General features: G+C 38.4%; 1 protein-coding gene across 1 annotated transcript; it reads left to right on the top strand.

The window, feature by feature from the left end:
* Window positions 1–1,859: 1,859 nt before the first annotated feature.
* On the top strand, window positions 1,860–8,052 carry LOC121390677 (cell division control protein 42 homolog). The gene is made up of 4 exons (XM_041522552.1): window positions 1,860–2,048; window positions 3,180–3,362; window positions 4,757–4,951; window positions 7,411–8,052. The coding sequence occupies exons 1-4, from the start codon at window positions 1,944–1,946 to the stop codon at window positions 7,501–7,503; spliced, it is 576 nt and encodes a 191-aa protein (XP_041378486.1). The 5' UTR covers window positions 1,860–1,943; the 3' UTR covers window positions 7,504–8,052.
* Window positions 8,053–15,515: the final 7,463 nt, after the last annotated feature.

The following is a 15,515-nucleotide window of genomic DNA, read 5'->3' as shown; positions in this document are numbered from 1 at the left end:
TTATATTTGATTATAAAATTAATATTTGTGAATGCTTATTTTATTTATTTATTTTAGTCACAATAAAATTAGTCCAAAATATGTGACTTTGACAGCGCATATATCGGACTACAATAAAATTAGAAGGCTGTGGCCAGGTTATAGCACAGGATTTGGGGGACTTCTTTCGGGCCATAAACAGAAGGGCATCGCAGGCCCGTGTGTGTGTGTGTTGGGGGGGGGGGGGGGTCCCACTTGAGAAAAGTTCTTTTTTAAAGTTAAAGTTTGTTTTGTTTTACGACACCACTAGAGCACATTGATTAATTAATCATCGGCTACTGGAAGTCAAACATTTGGTAATTCTGACACGTAGTCATCAGAGGAAACCCGCATTAATTTTTCTTAATTCAGCAAGGGATCTTTTATATGCACTTTCACACAGACAGGAAAACACATACCACTGGTTGGAACAAGAGAAAAAAAAACAATCCACCGAGTCGAGTCGATCCTGCGACGCAAGCACCTCAAGCGTGCACTCAAAACCGACTGAGCTAAATCCCGCCCCTACGTTCTTATTTATTTGTTTGTCTAACTACTGCAGATATAAAGATACAAATCTGGTCTGTGTCCTCTACTAGACTATGCCCTCCCCACTAGAGATTGTGTCCCTCTCTCTCTCTCTCCACATCAGATATCGTTCCTGCGGACCTGCATAAAAGGGACATTCCTGAGTTTGCTGCAGCTTTTAATATGTTATCGACTAACAGATACCTTTTAACGATTGTAAGTACATATCAAATATATTTTTCGGCATAAAATATTAGTGGCTGTATATTAAACGTGTTTCTGATCGTTCTAATATTTGTACTAGGTTAAATTTCATTTTATTTCCTAAAATATTGTTTTTTCGTACGTACAAAATAATTTGAAGACAAAATCCTGTTTGGGCTTTTTAGAAATTTTAAGACGACCAGAAACACATTGAATATAGAGACACTGATATTCTAAACAAAAAAATATATTTAACACGGATGTTTAATCGTAGAAATATTTTATTAGTCGGAAACATCTTACAATGCAGAAAACTCGGGAATGTCCCTTTAACAAATAATATTATGTTCTAATGCTACTTGGATTTCTTATCTCACTGTATGGTATAGTGAAACTCCTTTAAACCGGACATCCTCAGGACCAAGTTAAAGTCCGGTTCCAAGAGGTATCCGGTTTAGAGAGGTTCTCTTCTGTACCAGATATTTAATAAGGGTCCGCGAAAAAAATTCCGGTATTGTGGGAATTCCGGTTTACAGAGGGTCTGGTTTTGAGAGGTTTCACGGTATTTCTATCAAATAAATAAATACATAAATAAACAAAATTTGCTTGACTTTAGTCAATTTTTACACATTTATTCATGTGAAATTTATTTCTGAGCGTATTTCACCTGCAGTTTTAATAGACGTCGTTACGTTCCGAACCATCAAAACCAAAATGTTCGTCTTTTTTCTCTTTTTTTTAAGAGACGAGTAAATGCTTATTTTCTGAATTGTCACACTTCTTGTCAATTCATTAGACAGTAACTGACGTGCGGGCATGGGCGTGGGGGTGGGGGCGATGTAACCCAGTGAGAAAGTAGGCTACTCTACCGATGCGCAGTCGGTCTAGGACTGAACCTCGTCGATTGGGCTATTTCTCGTTTTAGCTAGTGCACTACGACTGGTATATTAAAGGCCGTGGTATGTGCTATCATGTCTGTGGGATGGTTCATATAAAAGATCCCTTGCTACCAATGGGAATATGTAGCGGGTTTCTTTTCTATAGCTATGTCAGAATTACCAAATGTTTGACACCCAGTAGCCGATGATTAAGTAATTAATGTACTCTAGTGGTGTCGTTAAACAAAACAAACTTTATCTCTTCTTTCTTTTATTTCAGGTTAAAATCAACATATATATTATTAATTCCAGAAAATGCAGACCATTAAGTGTGTAGTGGTTGGTGATGGTGCTGTTGGTAAAACCTGTATGCTGATTTCATACACAACAAACAAGTTTCCTTCTGAATATGTACCAACTGTGAGTAGCTTAAATTTATATTTTAATCGGGGGGGGGGGGGGGGGGGGGGGGGGGGGGGGGTGTGGGGGGGGGGGGGGGGTGGGGGGGGGGGGGGGGGGGGGGGGGGGAGCGTAAATTTTGCGACAGTTATAATTTTATTATATATTAATTTTCACCCCCCTCCAAACCTCCCCCAAAGTTCCCTTGTCATTCCGCCTCATGTCACTGGGCCCCCCTCCTAAATGGATTTTCTGGATCCGCTACTGAGCGTCATTACCTTGTGTCTGTTTAAGTATTATTTATTTGCCTTTTCTTATTCGTTTTCTTTCTTTCTTTTTTCAATATTTGTTTTTGTCTTTCTTTCATTTCTATTTACTTGATTAATTTTTTAGACCTACTAGTACATTTATACATCTACCTTCTTTGGTCTCGTTGGAAAGCTTCGTTAAATACTTTGTAAATATATATAAATATGCAAATTATATAGAGGATAATAAACGAGTTACCAGTTGTTATCAAATTTATGTCAGTCGTGAAATAATTTTCATTTGTCACTCGTGACAACTGAAAATTATTTCACTCGGGACATAAATTTGATAATAACAGGTGCCGAGTTTGTTATTCTATTTATTACCTGTCTGAGCTATATTTTCCCCTAAAAGCCTTTATTTTCGACACACATATGCACGTACATGTATAGAAACAATTAAAAAAAACACTTCACGCACTGTTCTCAGTATTGCTATAATTTGTAATTTAATCACGTTCATGGATAACTTTCAAAGACAAAAGTTCTCGTGAAATAATTTTCATTAGTCACTGGCTAAAGCTCGTGACAACTGAAATTTATTTCACTCGGGACATAAATTTGGTAACTGGTAACTCGTTTATTATCCTCTATTTATTTTATTTTGTGTTGTGTTGTTGTGTTGTGTTGTGTTATGATATATTAAGTTATGTGATGTAATTTTATGTGATGTATTTTATGTTGTTTATTTGCATCTTTATTTAGGCCTATTATCCTATCATATTGTCTTTTTTCTCTTATTTATTTATTTATTTTAATTATCTATTATTAATTAATTAAATACTTATTTTTTGTTAATTATTTATTTATGTATTTATTTATTTATTTATTTATTTATTTTTAGGTGTTTGACAATTACGCAGTGACAGTAATGATCGGAGGCGAGCCGTACACGCTAGGTTTGTTCGACACTGCTGGTCAGGAAGATTACGACAGTCTAAGACCGCTCAGTTATCCACAGACAGATGTCTTCCTAGTCTGTTTCTCAGTTGTCTCCCCTTCTTCATTCGAAAATGTTAAACAGAAGGTTTGCAAGTTTCTCACTCTGCTCGGCCATACCTAGCCAAAATTAACCACAACCGCGTAGCAAGGGGTAACATGGGGATTATCGCCCCCTCCCCCTGATAAAGGATTGGCCCCCTGATAAAGGATTGGCCCCGCTGTTACCGGCCTCGGTGGTATCGTGGTTATGGGCCATCGGAAATAAGGCTAGTAGGTACACTGGTTTACCTCCCACCCAGAGCGAGTTTTAACGACTCCGTGGGTAGATGTAAGACCACCACACCCTCTTCTCTCCCACTTACCACTAACCCACTGTCCTGGACAGACAGCCCAGATAGTTGAGGTGTGTGCCCAGGACAGCGTGCTTGAACATTAATTGGATATAAGCACGAAAATAATTTGAAAGAAAGAATCTGCTGAAATATGTAGGTTTGTGCATGCTTTAAGTATGCCCCTCTTAAAAATTTAATAGAACAGCCACCCCCGACCCCCACCCCCAAATGACACACCAGATGGTGGCGGTTCTGAATAACGGGGACGTCACACTTTAAACACCATTCGTGTCACCGTATTGACCAAGAACTGGCTGCTATTTTGACACAGACACCGTGCCGTATTAACCCATGGCAGAGCCCTTAGGCTTCGAGCTTCTTTGGGGCCCTCGACATCCCCCAACGCCCCTCCCCGCGAAGGTTGTATGGGCCCCTGCTTTTGGTGGGCCCCCAGGCTTCAGCCTAGTCAGCCTTAGGGATAATGCGGCACTGCACAGACAGATAACTTCTTTATATCTCACCGTACAGACCCACAACCAACTGGTGCACCACGACTGGTACATGTATATCAAAGACCGTGGTATGTGCTTTCCTGTCTGCTGGATGGTACATATAAAAGATCCCTTTCTGTTTCTGGAAAAATGTAGCGGGTTTCCTCCAAGACTTGGTGTAAAAAAATATCAAATGAGTGACACTTAATAGCCTGTGATTAATAAAGCAATATGCTTTAGTGGTATCGTTAAATAAATGAAAGTAACGTTTTGTGTACAGATTAAAACAATTCAACAATAATATAATAACATAGGCGTCGGAAGTGTGTGTGTGTGTGGGGGGGGGGGGGGGGGTTGCAGGGTTGACATTGTTTCAGCTGTATGTGTGGGAGGGGGTAGGGTATTGGGCTTCTTCAAATAGACTTAGACGACATATTATCTTTCCATTTCTTCAGGCTGGAACACACTCTCTCTCTCTCTCTCTCTCTCTCTCTCTCTCTCTCTCTCTCTCTCTCTCTCTCTCTCTCTCAGAGAGAGAGAGAGAGAGAGATATTAAGCAATGTGTATGTGTTTTTCTGCGTGCGTGCGTGCGTGCGTGCGTGCATGCGTACGCAATTACGTATGTTGTTGTTAAACAACCACCCTTGTTCTTGCAGTGGGTACCTGATATCCTTCACAACTCAGAAGCGCCGTTTCTGATTGTGGGGACTCAGACAGATTTACGAGATGACACATCCGCGCTGACCAGACTGGCTGGCCTCAGACAGAAACCCGTGACGTCAGCCCAAGGTGAAAAACTAGCAAGGGATCTAAAGGCTGTGACATACGTAGAATGTTCCGCATTAACACAGGTAATGTGCACGTATATAATATATGCTGTCGGATTTGAGTTTTAAACTTTAAGACTTAAAGCAGAAGTCTTAGTCTTAAAACCATACACTCTAAAAAATAAAAAATAAATAAATTAAACAAACGTTGAAAAGAATATAAAACTCGACGTTTCGTAGATGTATGCTATAGTACAGGGCCTAATTTCACAAAACATCGTAAGCCTAGTTTTGCACGTAAACGTAAATCTACGACTAAACCACACTTTTTATTACTATTATAGTACAACAAATATAGTTAGAAACGCACATATTTTAATTTTCTTTTGTCTTTAAAATGCTCCACTTTCCGTAATGATCAATTTTCTGCGTGAAATAGACGCCATACACGTGTAAACGCACCACCGGTATAACTGCTAGTAGCAGACGTAAACTTACTATATTTTGCATATTTTGCAAAACATCGTAAGTTTAAATCTGTAACTAGCAGTTATCCCGGTCATTCATTTACACGTGTTTGACATCTATTTCACGCAGCAGACGGAAGATGTAGCATTTTGAAGACAAAAGAAAATAAGATGTGTACTTCAAACTATATTTCTTGTACTATAATAATAATAATAAGAAGAAGAAGAAGAACTGTGGTTTAGTCGTAGATTTACGTTTACGTGCAAAACTAGGCTTACGATGTTTTGTAAAATTAAGCCCGGACTTCTTCACGAGTAGTACCGGCCTCGGTGGCGTCGTGGCAGGCCATCGGTCTACAGGCTGGTAGGTACTGGGTTCGGATCCCAGTCGAGGCATGGAATTTTTAATCCAGATACCGACTCCAAACCCTGAGTGAGTGCTCCGCAAGGCTCAATGGGTAGGTGTAAACCACTTGCACCGACCAGTGATCCATAACTGGTTCAACAAAGGCCATGGTTTGTGCTATCCTGCCTGTGGGAAGCGCAAATAAAAGATCCCTTGCTGCTAATCGGAAGAGTAGCCCATGTAATGGCGACAGCGGGTTTCCTCTCAAAATCTGTGTGGTCCTTAACCATATGTCTGACGCCATATAACCGTAAATAAAATGTGTTGAGTGCGTCGTTAAATAAAACATTTCTTTCTTTCTTTCTTCACGAGTATGATTTAATAGTGGCAACTGTAAGGAGTCGTTCACGATTATCAACATTTTCAAGTGTGTGTCGAGGGGCAGGAGGGGCTGCAGGGGCAGGAGGGGCAGTGGAAGTGGGAAGGGCAGATTGGTAATACAGGGTACGCTTTAAAGTAAAAGAGGAAAAGTCGCAAAACTAATTTTCTATGTACTTCTTAAAGGAAAGGGTAATGTGTGTGGTTGTTGTTGTTTGTTTCGGTTTTTTGTATTCAGTTTTCTGATTTTACTGTTATGGTTAGGGGAAACTAACTGTTCATTAACTCACACCGATATTTTTAAAACCTATTTGGTGATCCTAGGCGTCGGGAGCCACACAAGAGTGAATTGTCCCTCCCTCTCAAGGTATTGGGCTATTTCTCGCTTGATGCGCAATCGGTTTGGGGTCGATTCCCGTCAGTGGGCCCATTGGGCTATTTCTCGCTCCAGCCAGTGCACCACGACTGGTCCATCGAAGGTCGTAGTATATGTTATCCTGTCTATGGGGTGGTGAATATAAAAGATCACTTGCTGCTAATCGAAAAGAGTAGCCCATGAAGTGGCGACAGCGGGTTTCCTTTCTCAATATATGTGTGGTCCTTAACAATATGTCCGACGCCATATAATCGTAAATAAAATGTGTTGAGTGCGTCGTTAAATAAAACATTTCCTTCTTTAACTTATTTTAGTGCTTATACCCAGTTAAGGTTCAAGCACGTTGTCCTGGACACACACACCTCAGCTGGGTGTATACTACCAAATCAAATCCCATAGAGTCTACGACAGTAGTAACATATGTGGCTAAAACTCCTACCTGAAACGTATCAATCGACATAAACGTCACAGATATAAATACTACCACCCATCACCCTTAAAGTAAATCAGAAAACAATTGGGGGTCTAGCTGCTCATTTCAGAGATAACAGGTAGCGTCTATGACTACCCTAGTTTCGCACGACATTCGAGTACTTTTTTCACAGGTACTCCATACATGTTTCAAGCACAAGGCTACTTGACACAGTGGTACTAGATGAAATAAAATTGCATACATTTTTTGCCCAGATGAAACTTCTTTTTTTTTTTTACAACCAACACACTCACATTTATCACCAATCACAGGACTTGTGGTGTTCACTTCTCTATCAAAGGTTCCGTGCACGTCAAACTTTGACCCAGCCGAAAGTTATTTGGTGTAGTGCTACCATCTGGACTGTCTGTCCAGGTCATATAGTTAGTGGTTAATGAGAGAGAAGTTGGTGCAATGGTCTTACGCATACCCACTGAGTATATAACCTCGCTCTGGTTCTTTCATTGATGTTTTTAATTCCTGTGTCCTTTTTTCTTATTCCAGAGAGGATTGAAGAATGTGTTTGATGAAGCTATGCTGGCCGTCTTGGAACCCCCGAAATTAAAACGCCACACAGTGAAATGTGTTTTGCTGTGAATTGGTTTGTGTTGTTGATACTTTTGCGAAAGGGGCGGGTCCCCTATATGTATATTTGTGTACTCCATATCAGTGATGCAGATATTTCAAGAGAGAAAGACATGGCAGCAGAAAAATATGTTTTACATCATATACATTTGCTACATTCTTCTTTAATATTTACATAACTAAGAAAGAAAAGAAAAGAAGAAAAGAAAAGGAAAAGAAAAGAAAAGGATAGAGAAAAAGAAAGGAAAAAAAAGAATAATACAAAAATACAAAAATTAAAACACAAAAACAAAACACACACACAAAAAAAACAAAAAAAACAAACAACAAAAACAAACAAACAAAGAAGCATTGTTTTGGTAACTTATGTATAGGCTAGCCCAAAATACGGGCTCGTAACCTACGATTGACGACACATTTATTAATTTCACGTTTTCTATTATTTTTACAAACACACACATAATTTGTTATGCATGCATATCATTGTTTTAATTTTATTGATAGGGGCCTACTTGTTTGTGTACGATATAGTTGAATAAAATACAGGCGATCAAAATGTGACAGGTGTTGTTTTTGTTTAACCCGATTTTGTGAAGAACCGAAGCATATAGGTGGAGGATCACAAAAATCCACGGGGTGGGGGGGTGGGGGGAAGGGTCACACAATGACATGTGGTAGTAGGAAACAAACGTTCCCGTATGGATTCCTCAGATTCTCCAACGTAAAAAATGAAAAAAAACCCACAAAAAACAACAACAATATAACTGTTGCAAAATTTAGGGCCCCCCTGGTGCTCCATTTTGATTGGTCGGTAGCGGCCATTTTGTTTTAAAGGAATCCTCTAAATCTTGGGAAATATGACTGGCCAATCAAACGTACGAACAGCCTACACTTTTATTTCAGTTGTCTTAGTACTTCCAGAGAAAATAGTTTTCAAATATTGAAAATGATACATTTTCAGTCACAATGGTCGTCATATTTAAATCCAAGATGGCTACCAAACGTTTGATGTTATGAAAATGACATGGATAGGGAAACGTGCCTAAAACGCCCACTGTGCCTATAAGGCCCACTACCATTTTCGCAAATTTTCAGGAAAATATATACTGTAATTATTTCACTGTAATTACTTCATAAATTGTGTATCCATGATCTGTAACTTTATACAATGAATTCTGATAGTCAAAAGAGCAGTGGGGTGATCCGAGAGAAAAAAAAGACGATTTCAAATTGATATCTGACTATCTGTTATAAATAGAACGTAACTTGAAGGATGCCTATCATAACAAATCTCTTCCATGCATAGTTTGTTCTGTAAATCTAAGAAAATGAATTTGCATGTTTTGAGAAATAACCGTGTAAACTAAAAAAAAAGCAGTGCTTGTGCTCAAAACGGACACACCTGCTATTCTTAAAATGCACAGTGGATGTGAACAAAACATTTTTAGAAACATATTATTCAGCTGATTATTACACAATTAAAAAACTTGAAACCTACAATATTGGTACTTTCCTCTCATACCGGGACCAAACCACGTAGCTAATAGGAATTGGCAAGCTTAGACTGATAAGCTTTAACTTTGTCTCCATATGAAAATTAAAGGGGTAGAGGAGGGGGGGGGGGGGGGCTAGAGGGAGACGAATGACACGAGGAAAGGGTACACTCATGGGACATTAGTCTGCGCATGTTAATTACGTTACATTACGTTTTAAAACAACTGTTGGGGTTGTAAACAAACAAACAACGTAAATTTAATTAATAAAACAATTAATAAAACAGCGCATCTTGGTCGTGAACATATGTATAAAACTGGTAGATAACAATTTGATTGGGGGAAAAAAACCCTGAATTAATGCATTAAAAGTATAGCCTACTTTTACCAGCATCGATCAACGTGGGTTTTTTTTATCACCAGTCAACACAAGTCTGTCACCGCTGTAATGATCAACCTTGCATATCAACTTACACAAGTTTACATAGAAGTTTCAATACAAACGTTTCTTATTGTATTTTATGAATCCATAAATGAAATAAATGTTTTATTGTATCTGTTAACGTAAACATCCAAGTATACTTTGAATTTCCCTCCGAGTGTCACAACACAACCTATATGGCTTCCCAGATTATAAATCTTACAGCATGACCTATTTTAGCTATAGTCTGTTTCATAAAAGTTATCATTAATTTTCCTATATGGCTAACGAACACTATTTGTGCTCAATTGCACGTTAATAAGACAACTTTTGTTGAAAATGATAATACATTTTGACATTATATTGTCATTCTGTGTTATCCAGACTAAGGTGCATGGGACACCATTTATATTTATCTCATTGGCATAATCTAAATTTCCTGAAATGGAATATAATAGGAATTGTTTGTTGTCTAAAACTTATGAAAAGTCGGATCCATTACCTGTTGTTGCTTCTGTGAACATTAGCGACAGAAGTGGTTGTTTTAATGTTTGCTGCGCAGACGTATGTGCCGTCATGCAGGCCAGGAAATACAGAGGGTGGTGGTGGAGGTGGGGAGGGATTTGCTACTAAAATGCACTCATTACTTGAGATTAAAAATATTAAAAATTAAAATAACTTTCAGTAATAACACGTTTATTGTTCCATTGTACTGTGGCGGTGAAACAAATATTTTTAAAGAAAGATTTTAACTTTAAAATATAACACAAATGCTTAGGTGCGCAGTCTTAGGTGCCACCAGTTTAATTAACTGGAAGGCTAAAAGGAATATTAATCAAATATTAGTCGCCAGTGGTGGGTGTTCTGCTCATACAATACGTCGAATGATCGAATCCCCTAAGTGGACCCATATTCTGATTGTATCCCCATCACAACTGATATGTCAAAGGCCGTGGTATGTGGTGTCCTGATTGTCCTGAAGTACTAAGACCCATTCCTGCTAATGGAAAAGATGTAACGGGTTTCCCTTGACTACATGTCAGGATTATCAAATGTTTGACATCCAATAGCCGATGATTAATAAATCAATGTGCTCTGGTGGTGTCGTTAAGAAAAAGTTTAACATTCTAATCGTATGAGAGCAGTCAAAACACATGGAACAGCAAGAACAGGTAAGCCCAGAGTGGGCCTTTTGTGAACACTGGAATAATACAAAATAATATGGGGTCATATGCGTCTTGTGAACAGAGGTGTGTGTTTTGAGAACTGTGTTAACAAAAGGCCCACTTTATCCCGAAATATGTTTTATATCATTATTTAACAACAGAAACTATACTATTAAAAAAAAAGTAGGGGAACCTGAAATATTAATGTTAATATCAACTATTAGACCGAACATACGTTTTGACCACAGACATCCTAGTAAAGAACGTTCAGATCTGTTTAACACATTCCATATTTTGCACGTGCATTGCGCAGTTGCCCCGTACACGTACGTGGGGTGTCATTGTTGATTTTGACAATTTCCAGGAATGTCGATTAATCACTGTGGAACATTATTTCTGTCAATCTTTTTCATTCTGTTGATCATACAGTTGTTATTGTTTTCTTTTTAGTCATTTTTGTTACAGCATATGCAACTGATAAAAAAACGTCAACTTTCAAATTTCAGTTCTGACCCCAATCGTCCTTTAAGATCTTTTGTGGTCATAAAACCTACTGTAATACTGAACTACCGGTTGTAATGTTTGCCCAATTTCTTCACTATTATCATATAACCATTCCCCACAACTAATATACCTTACAATTTTGGCAATTGTAAATTCTTATAGAGTTCCCCTACTATTTTTGAAGAGTATTTATTATACACGTGTTATGCCCAGCTTTCAAACACATAAATTAAATCGGCTAGCATAATTTATGTGATTAAAAACATAAGATTTTCTCGATGTATAAGGCATCAACCTTGTTGGCACTCTTCTCTAAGTTCGCATAGGCGTACGAGGTGGGGGAATTTTTGCTCAAAGTAAACGAAAATGCCCGAATATGGATAACAACATTTATTCATATTAGCATTACTGCCAAATAGCGTATATACCGGTAGAGTACGTTACAAATGAATCTCTAGGCATTAATTGTAATGCATTATAATATTGTGGGTAGAATGATGGAAATGTATGGTAAAAAAAAGTTTCAGGGCAGCTTATTTTCCCCTAATATCGCTCTATCGTTTTTGTACGAATTTTAGGATTTGATCCAGCACTGAGAGGGCAGATGCCCCCGTCTCGCCCGATATTTTTAGAATTTGTATGCTACCGAATAACGCTATAAAAGGCGAAGTGTAATTGGTCATATTTAAATTGTTATTTTTCACTCGTTTAACGATTTAGTGGTTACCCGGGTGACCCGGAGGCTTCTATAGCAATGACTTTGTCATCCGTATAGGTGACGCATCCATTCGGATGTTATGTTCGCGAATGCTGGGGGAAGTCCTTGTGGGCACCTCTAGACATCTCCTCAATTTGATCAACATTTCCGATTAACAACTTCTTGATACGTTTCCACCAATTCTCCGGACGACTGGCGGGCTGTAGGCCTACACTATTATTCATTTACTCTCCTTCCCATCATTCCCTCCCTTCGTTCCCTTATATCATCTTCATTTTTAGTATGCCCTTACCTGCTGTATGGATAACTGGGGGTGGTTGGGATGGTGTGGGGGGGGGGGGGGGGGGACGCCGTGTTAGGGTGCTTCTGGGTGCGGTAGGGCGTAGGCGGTTTCGACCGATAGAATGCCTGTTAGGAGGCCTCCCTCCCCCGGAACTTCCGCCCCATGGAAATCCGGACCAGCTAATTTGGGCTTGCCTGCCTGTCGGCCCGCTAACCGGATTGGACGCAAGCCCCCCCCCCCCCCCCTCCTTTGCAAATCCCTAGCCTCCAGGGCTCTTAATTAGTAATTAATGTAATATGTTATTGGTTATTGGTAAATATATATTTAATACTATATATTATTTAGGCGAGCCCGACTGAAAATTACACCAGCTAAATTAAATTTTAAATTTCATAACCTGGTTTATATTATATATAATTTTATTTGATATTGATGCAGCTAAAATATATAAAAATAAAATTCCCATCCTATTAGCTGTTTTGGTCATTGGTCATACCATCCAAATTTCTAAATTTTCCCCTGCATCTCAACTTCCCATCCCCCCCCCCCCACCCTCCTACCCCGGAACCCCCCGCTGGCTATGTCAGAGGCTGGATCCGTGGTCGGCGTGCCTGGAGCTTTATGGATAGGGGCACGTTAAATGAGTTCCCAGTTCCCAGTAAATTGTTATTTATAGATGAAATGTCACCTGGACATGGGAGTCCACGCAATGCTGTTAGATCTACTGGTTAAAGGAAACATGACACGAGACCATATTATAGCTCATTTTAAAAGAAAAATGATATAAAAATAATATACAAATAACTTTATAACAATAAAATACGTGTAGTTAACTTAAAATGAAGAAATTACGCTAATCAGTATCAAAGTACGATTTATGCATATTTCTTCGTGAGCGTTCGGAAAAAAAGGGAAGTGACGTCAGAGCCGCTGTACTCTTCCATTGTTGTTAACTGTTTATATATGGAGTAAGGGGCTTACGATCTGTTCAGTCCAACAGTGCCGTACTGCGCGGCCTTTGGGTGTAAAAATAATAGTTTAAACGATCGGGATTGTCTTTTTATGGTTTTCCAAAGGATTGTATCCGAAGAAAGACGCGTGTATTTTATCGCAAAAGAAAAGATTGGACACCAACACCGCATAGTACTTTGGTGTCAGCTTATTTACAGCCCGGAGCCCGAATGTTACCCGGTTACAAAAACAGTACTCGGTTGCGAATGCCGAGGTGTACATTGTACATATTTGGCACAAAGATACACCTCAGCATGATGTATTTATATATGTTAAAACAAAAATATCGAATTTTTTATTTATTTATTTTTTTGGAAAAAAAAAAAAATTTCATGTTAGGGCTGTAGGCCTACATAACAAAATCTGTATTCACCGTCCGAAGAAGGAAACGTCAACAAGTAATTAAATATGGCATATACAAACATGGGATTTGGCATGAGGATACATCTCAATACGATGTATTTAAATATGTTTTTAAAAAACGTGTAGAAAACAATAATAATTTTAAATAATGTTTTTAATCTTCGGGCGGAATACGTCACAAAAACGTTCCTCGTCGCCCGAAGCCCCAAAGCAACACGAAGTTCAATACAAAATAAACCACTACTGTCGGTGTCGAAATAACTATTATGTTTCATCCACGGGCTGACTTGAGAATCGGAGTGTTGTTTTAGTTAATTGGTCCTTTCTTTTCCGTGGCCTGCACATGTGATTCCTGACTGGCAGGTGTATATTGCAGGGTATCGACCAGGTAAGTGATTACCACGGTCTAGACATACGTACAAAATACGTGCCAGTTTTTTTAAGATCACAGGGTATTGTGGCGTAACCTGTCGCGACTATAGTACAATGTTAATGGACATTATCAGCCGCCCTGCTTCATTACTGTAAATAATGCTGTAAAACCCTTGATTAAGTAGACTTTCCCATCTAAAATTACAAAACTGACCAATTACGTAGTACCAAAGAAAAGAAAATTATCACTTGGGTATCGTGAGTGGTCGTTTTTTACTCTAACGCACCCTACCAATAGGCCTAATAATATGCTACTTTGTTTATGAGAGAAAAATACTATAACCCCATTTCGTTCTATTGATGCAAATAGACATATATATTTAGTTTAAAAGTTGATTATACTCTCAAGTCATTTATGTTGTTTTACAAGCAGGTTAATGAAAGTGAAGCGCCTTGTCGTAAATTAGAGCGTTTGTTTACACTGTGCATACAGATTTCATTATGTACAGCCCGAACATAAAAAATGCGATATTTTCTAAAAAAAAACAACCAAAAAATGTTTGTCCTACATTTATATTTTTTACATATTTAAAATACATCATATCGAGGTGTATCTTTATGCTAAATATGAACAGTATACACCTCGGCATTAGCATCCGAGTTTTGGTTTTGTCTCCGGGTTACTTTCGGGCTCCGGGCTGTAAATTGGTCGACCGGTCTGGCACCATCAGTTTCTCCACCCTCCGACTCGCTATCCGTTTTTTCTTCAGTATCACTGTTGTAAGTAAATGTGTGTCTTTCTTCATTTACTAACAGCTCATATTGATACGGCAAAACGTTTTGCGAATTAACACTCATTGTTTTGGTAAGCTGTGCAAGTCTTAGCTTCTTTATGAGTGGTACGGACTAATGCTTTTAAGTGTAAGGCTTCAGATCAAGCGACGCGTCTCTGACGTCACGGACCTCGTGATTGCCCTGCTCATTAAAGATCGGCAATTTCCGCTAAGAGCTCGTATCTGGGGTTCTTTTATGGAGATATTTTAAGTAATTAATTTTTTATAATTTTTTTTTTTTAGGTGATTCAATTTATAATTAATTGTACATGGTTGGTGCCAAATATGGTTTACGTGACATGTTTCCTTTAAGACCAGTAGAACTAATTTTAATCAGATTGATATATCAATTGTAGTTTCTTCTTTTTCGTAAAACCCAATATACATAGGCCTACAAAATATATTCATAAATCTCTGCATGCATGCTTGGAAACCTACTTGTAGGTCTAACAACTAAAAATTAATCCATTGCCCTGGACAGACAGCCCAGGTAGCTGAGGTGTGTGAGTCCAGGACAGCGTGCCTGAACCTTAATTGGATATAAGCACGAAAATAAGTTGATGATGGAAAAAAAAAAAAAATGTAGGTAATCCTACTTGTTTAAAACATTTTCTAACTCACGTGTTGGACTGCCGCACGTATTGTCAAAAAAAAAAAGAAAAAAAAAAGGAGTGTGTAGGGACAAGAAAACATATTGAAGGCGATTCTGATTTTATCTGTAGACCAAACTAGGCTACTTTCAGTTTTAGCTTGGAGTATCAGCACATAAAAACAAACAAAAAGAGTTCGATCGTTTCGACTACTTCATTACGAATGGGATTGATTAATTTTAATTTATATTACACAAGAAATGTAAAAGA

Source organism: Gigantopelta aegis, chromosome 15 (genome assembly GCF_016097555.1).
Source record: "Gigantopelta aegis isolate Gae_Host chromosome 15, Gae_host_genome, whole genome shotgun sequence".
NCBI lineage: Eukaryota > Metazoa > Mollusca > Gastropoda > Neomphalida > Peltospiridae > Gigantopelta > Gigantopelta aegis.
Note: the sequence above shows the minus strand (reverse complement) of the source record. Positions and strands in the feature narration are given on the sequence as shown.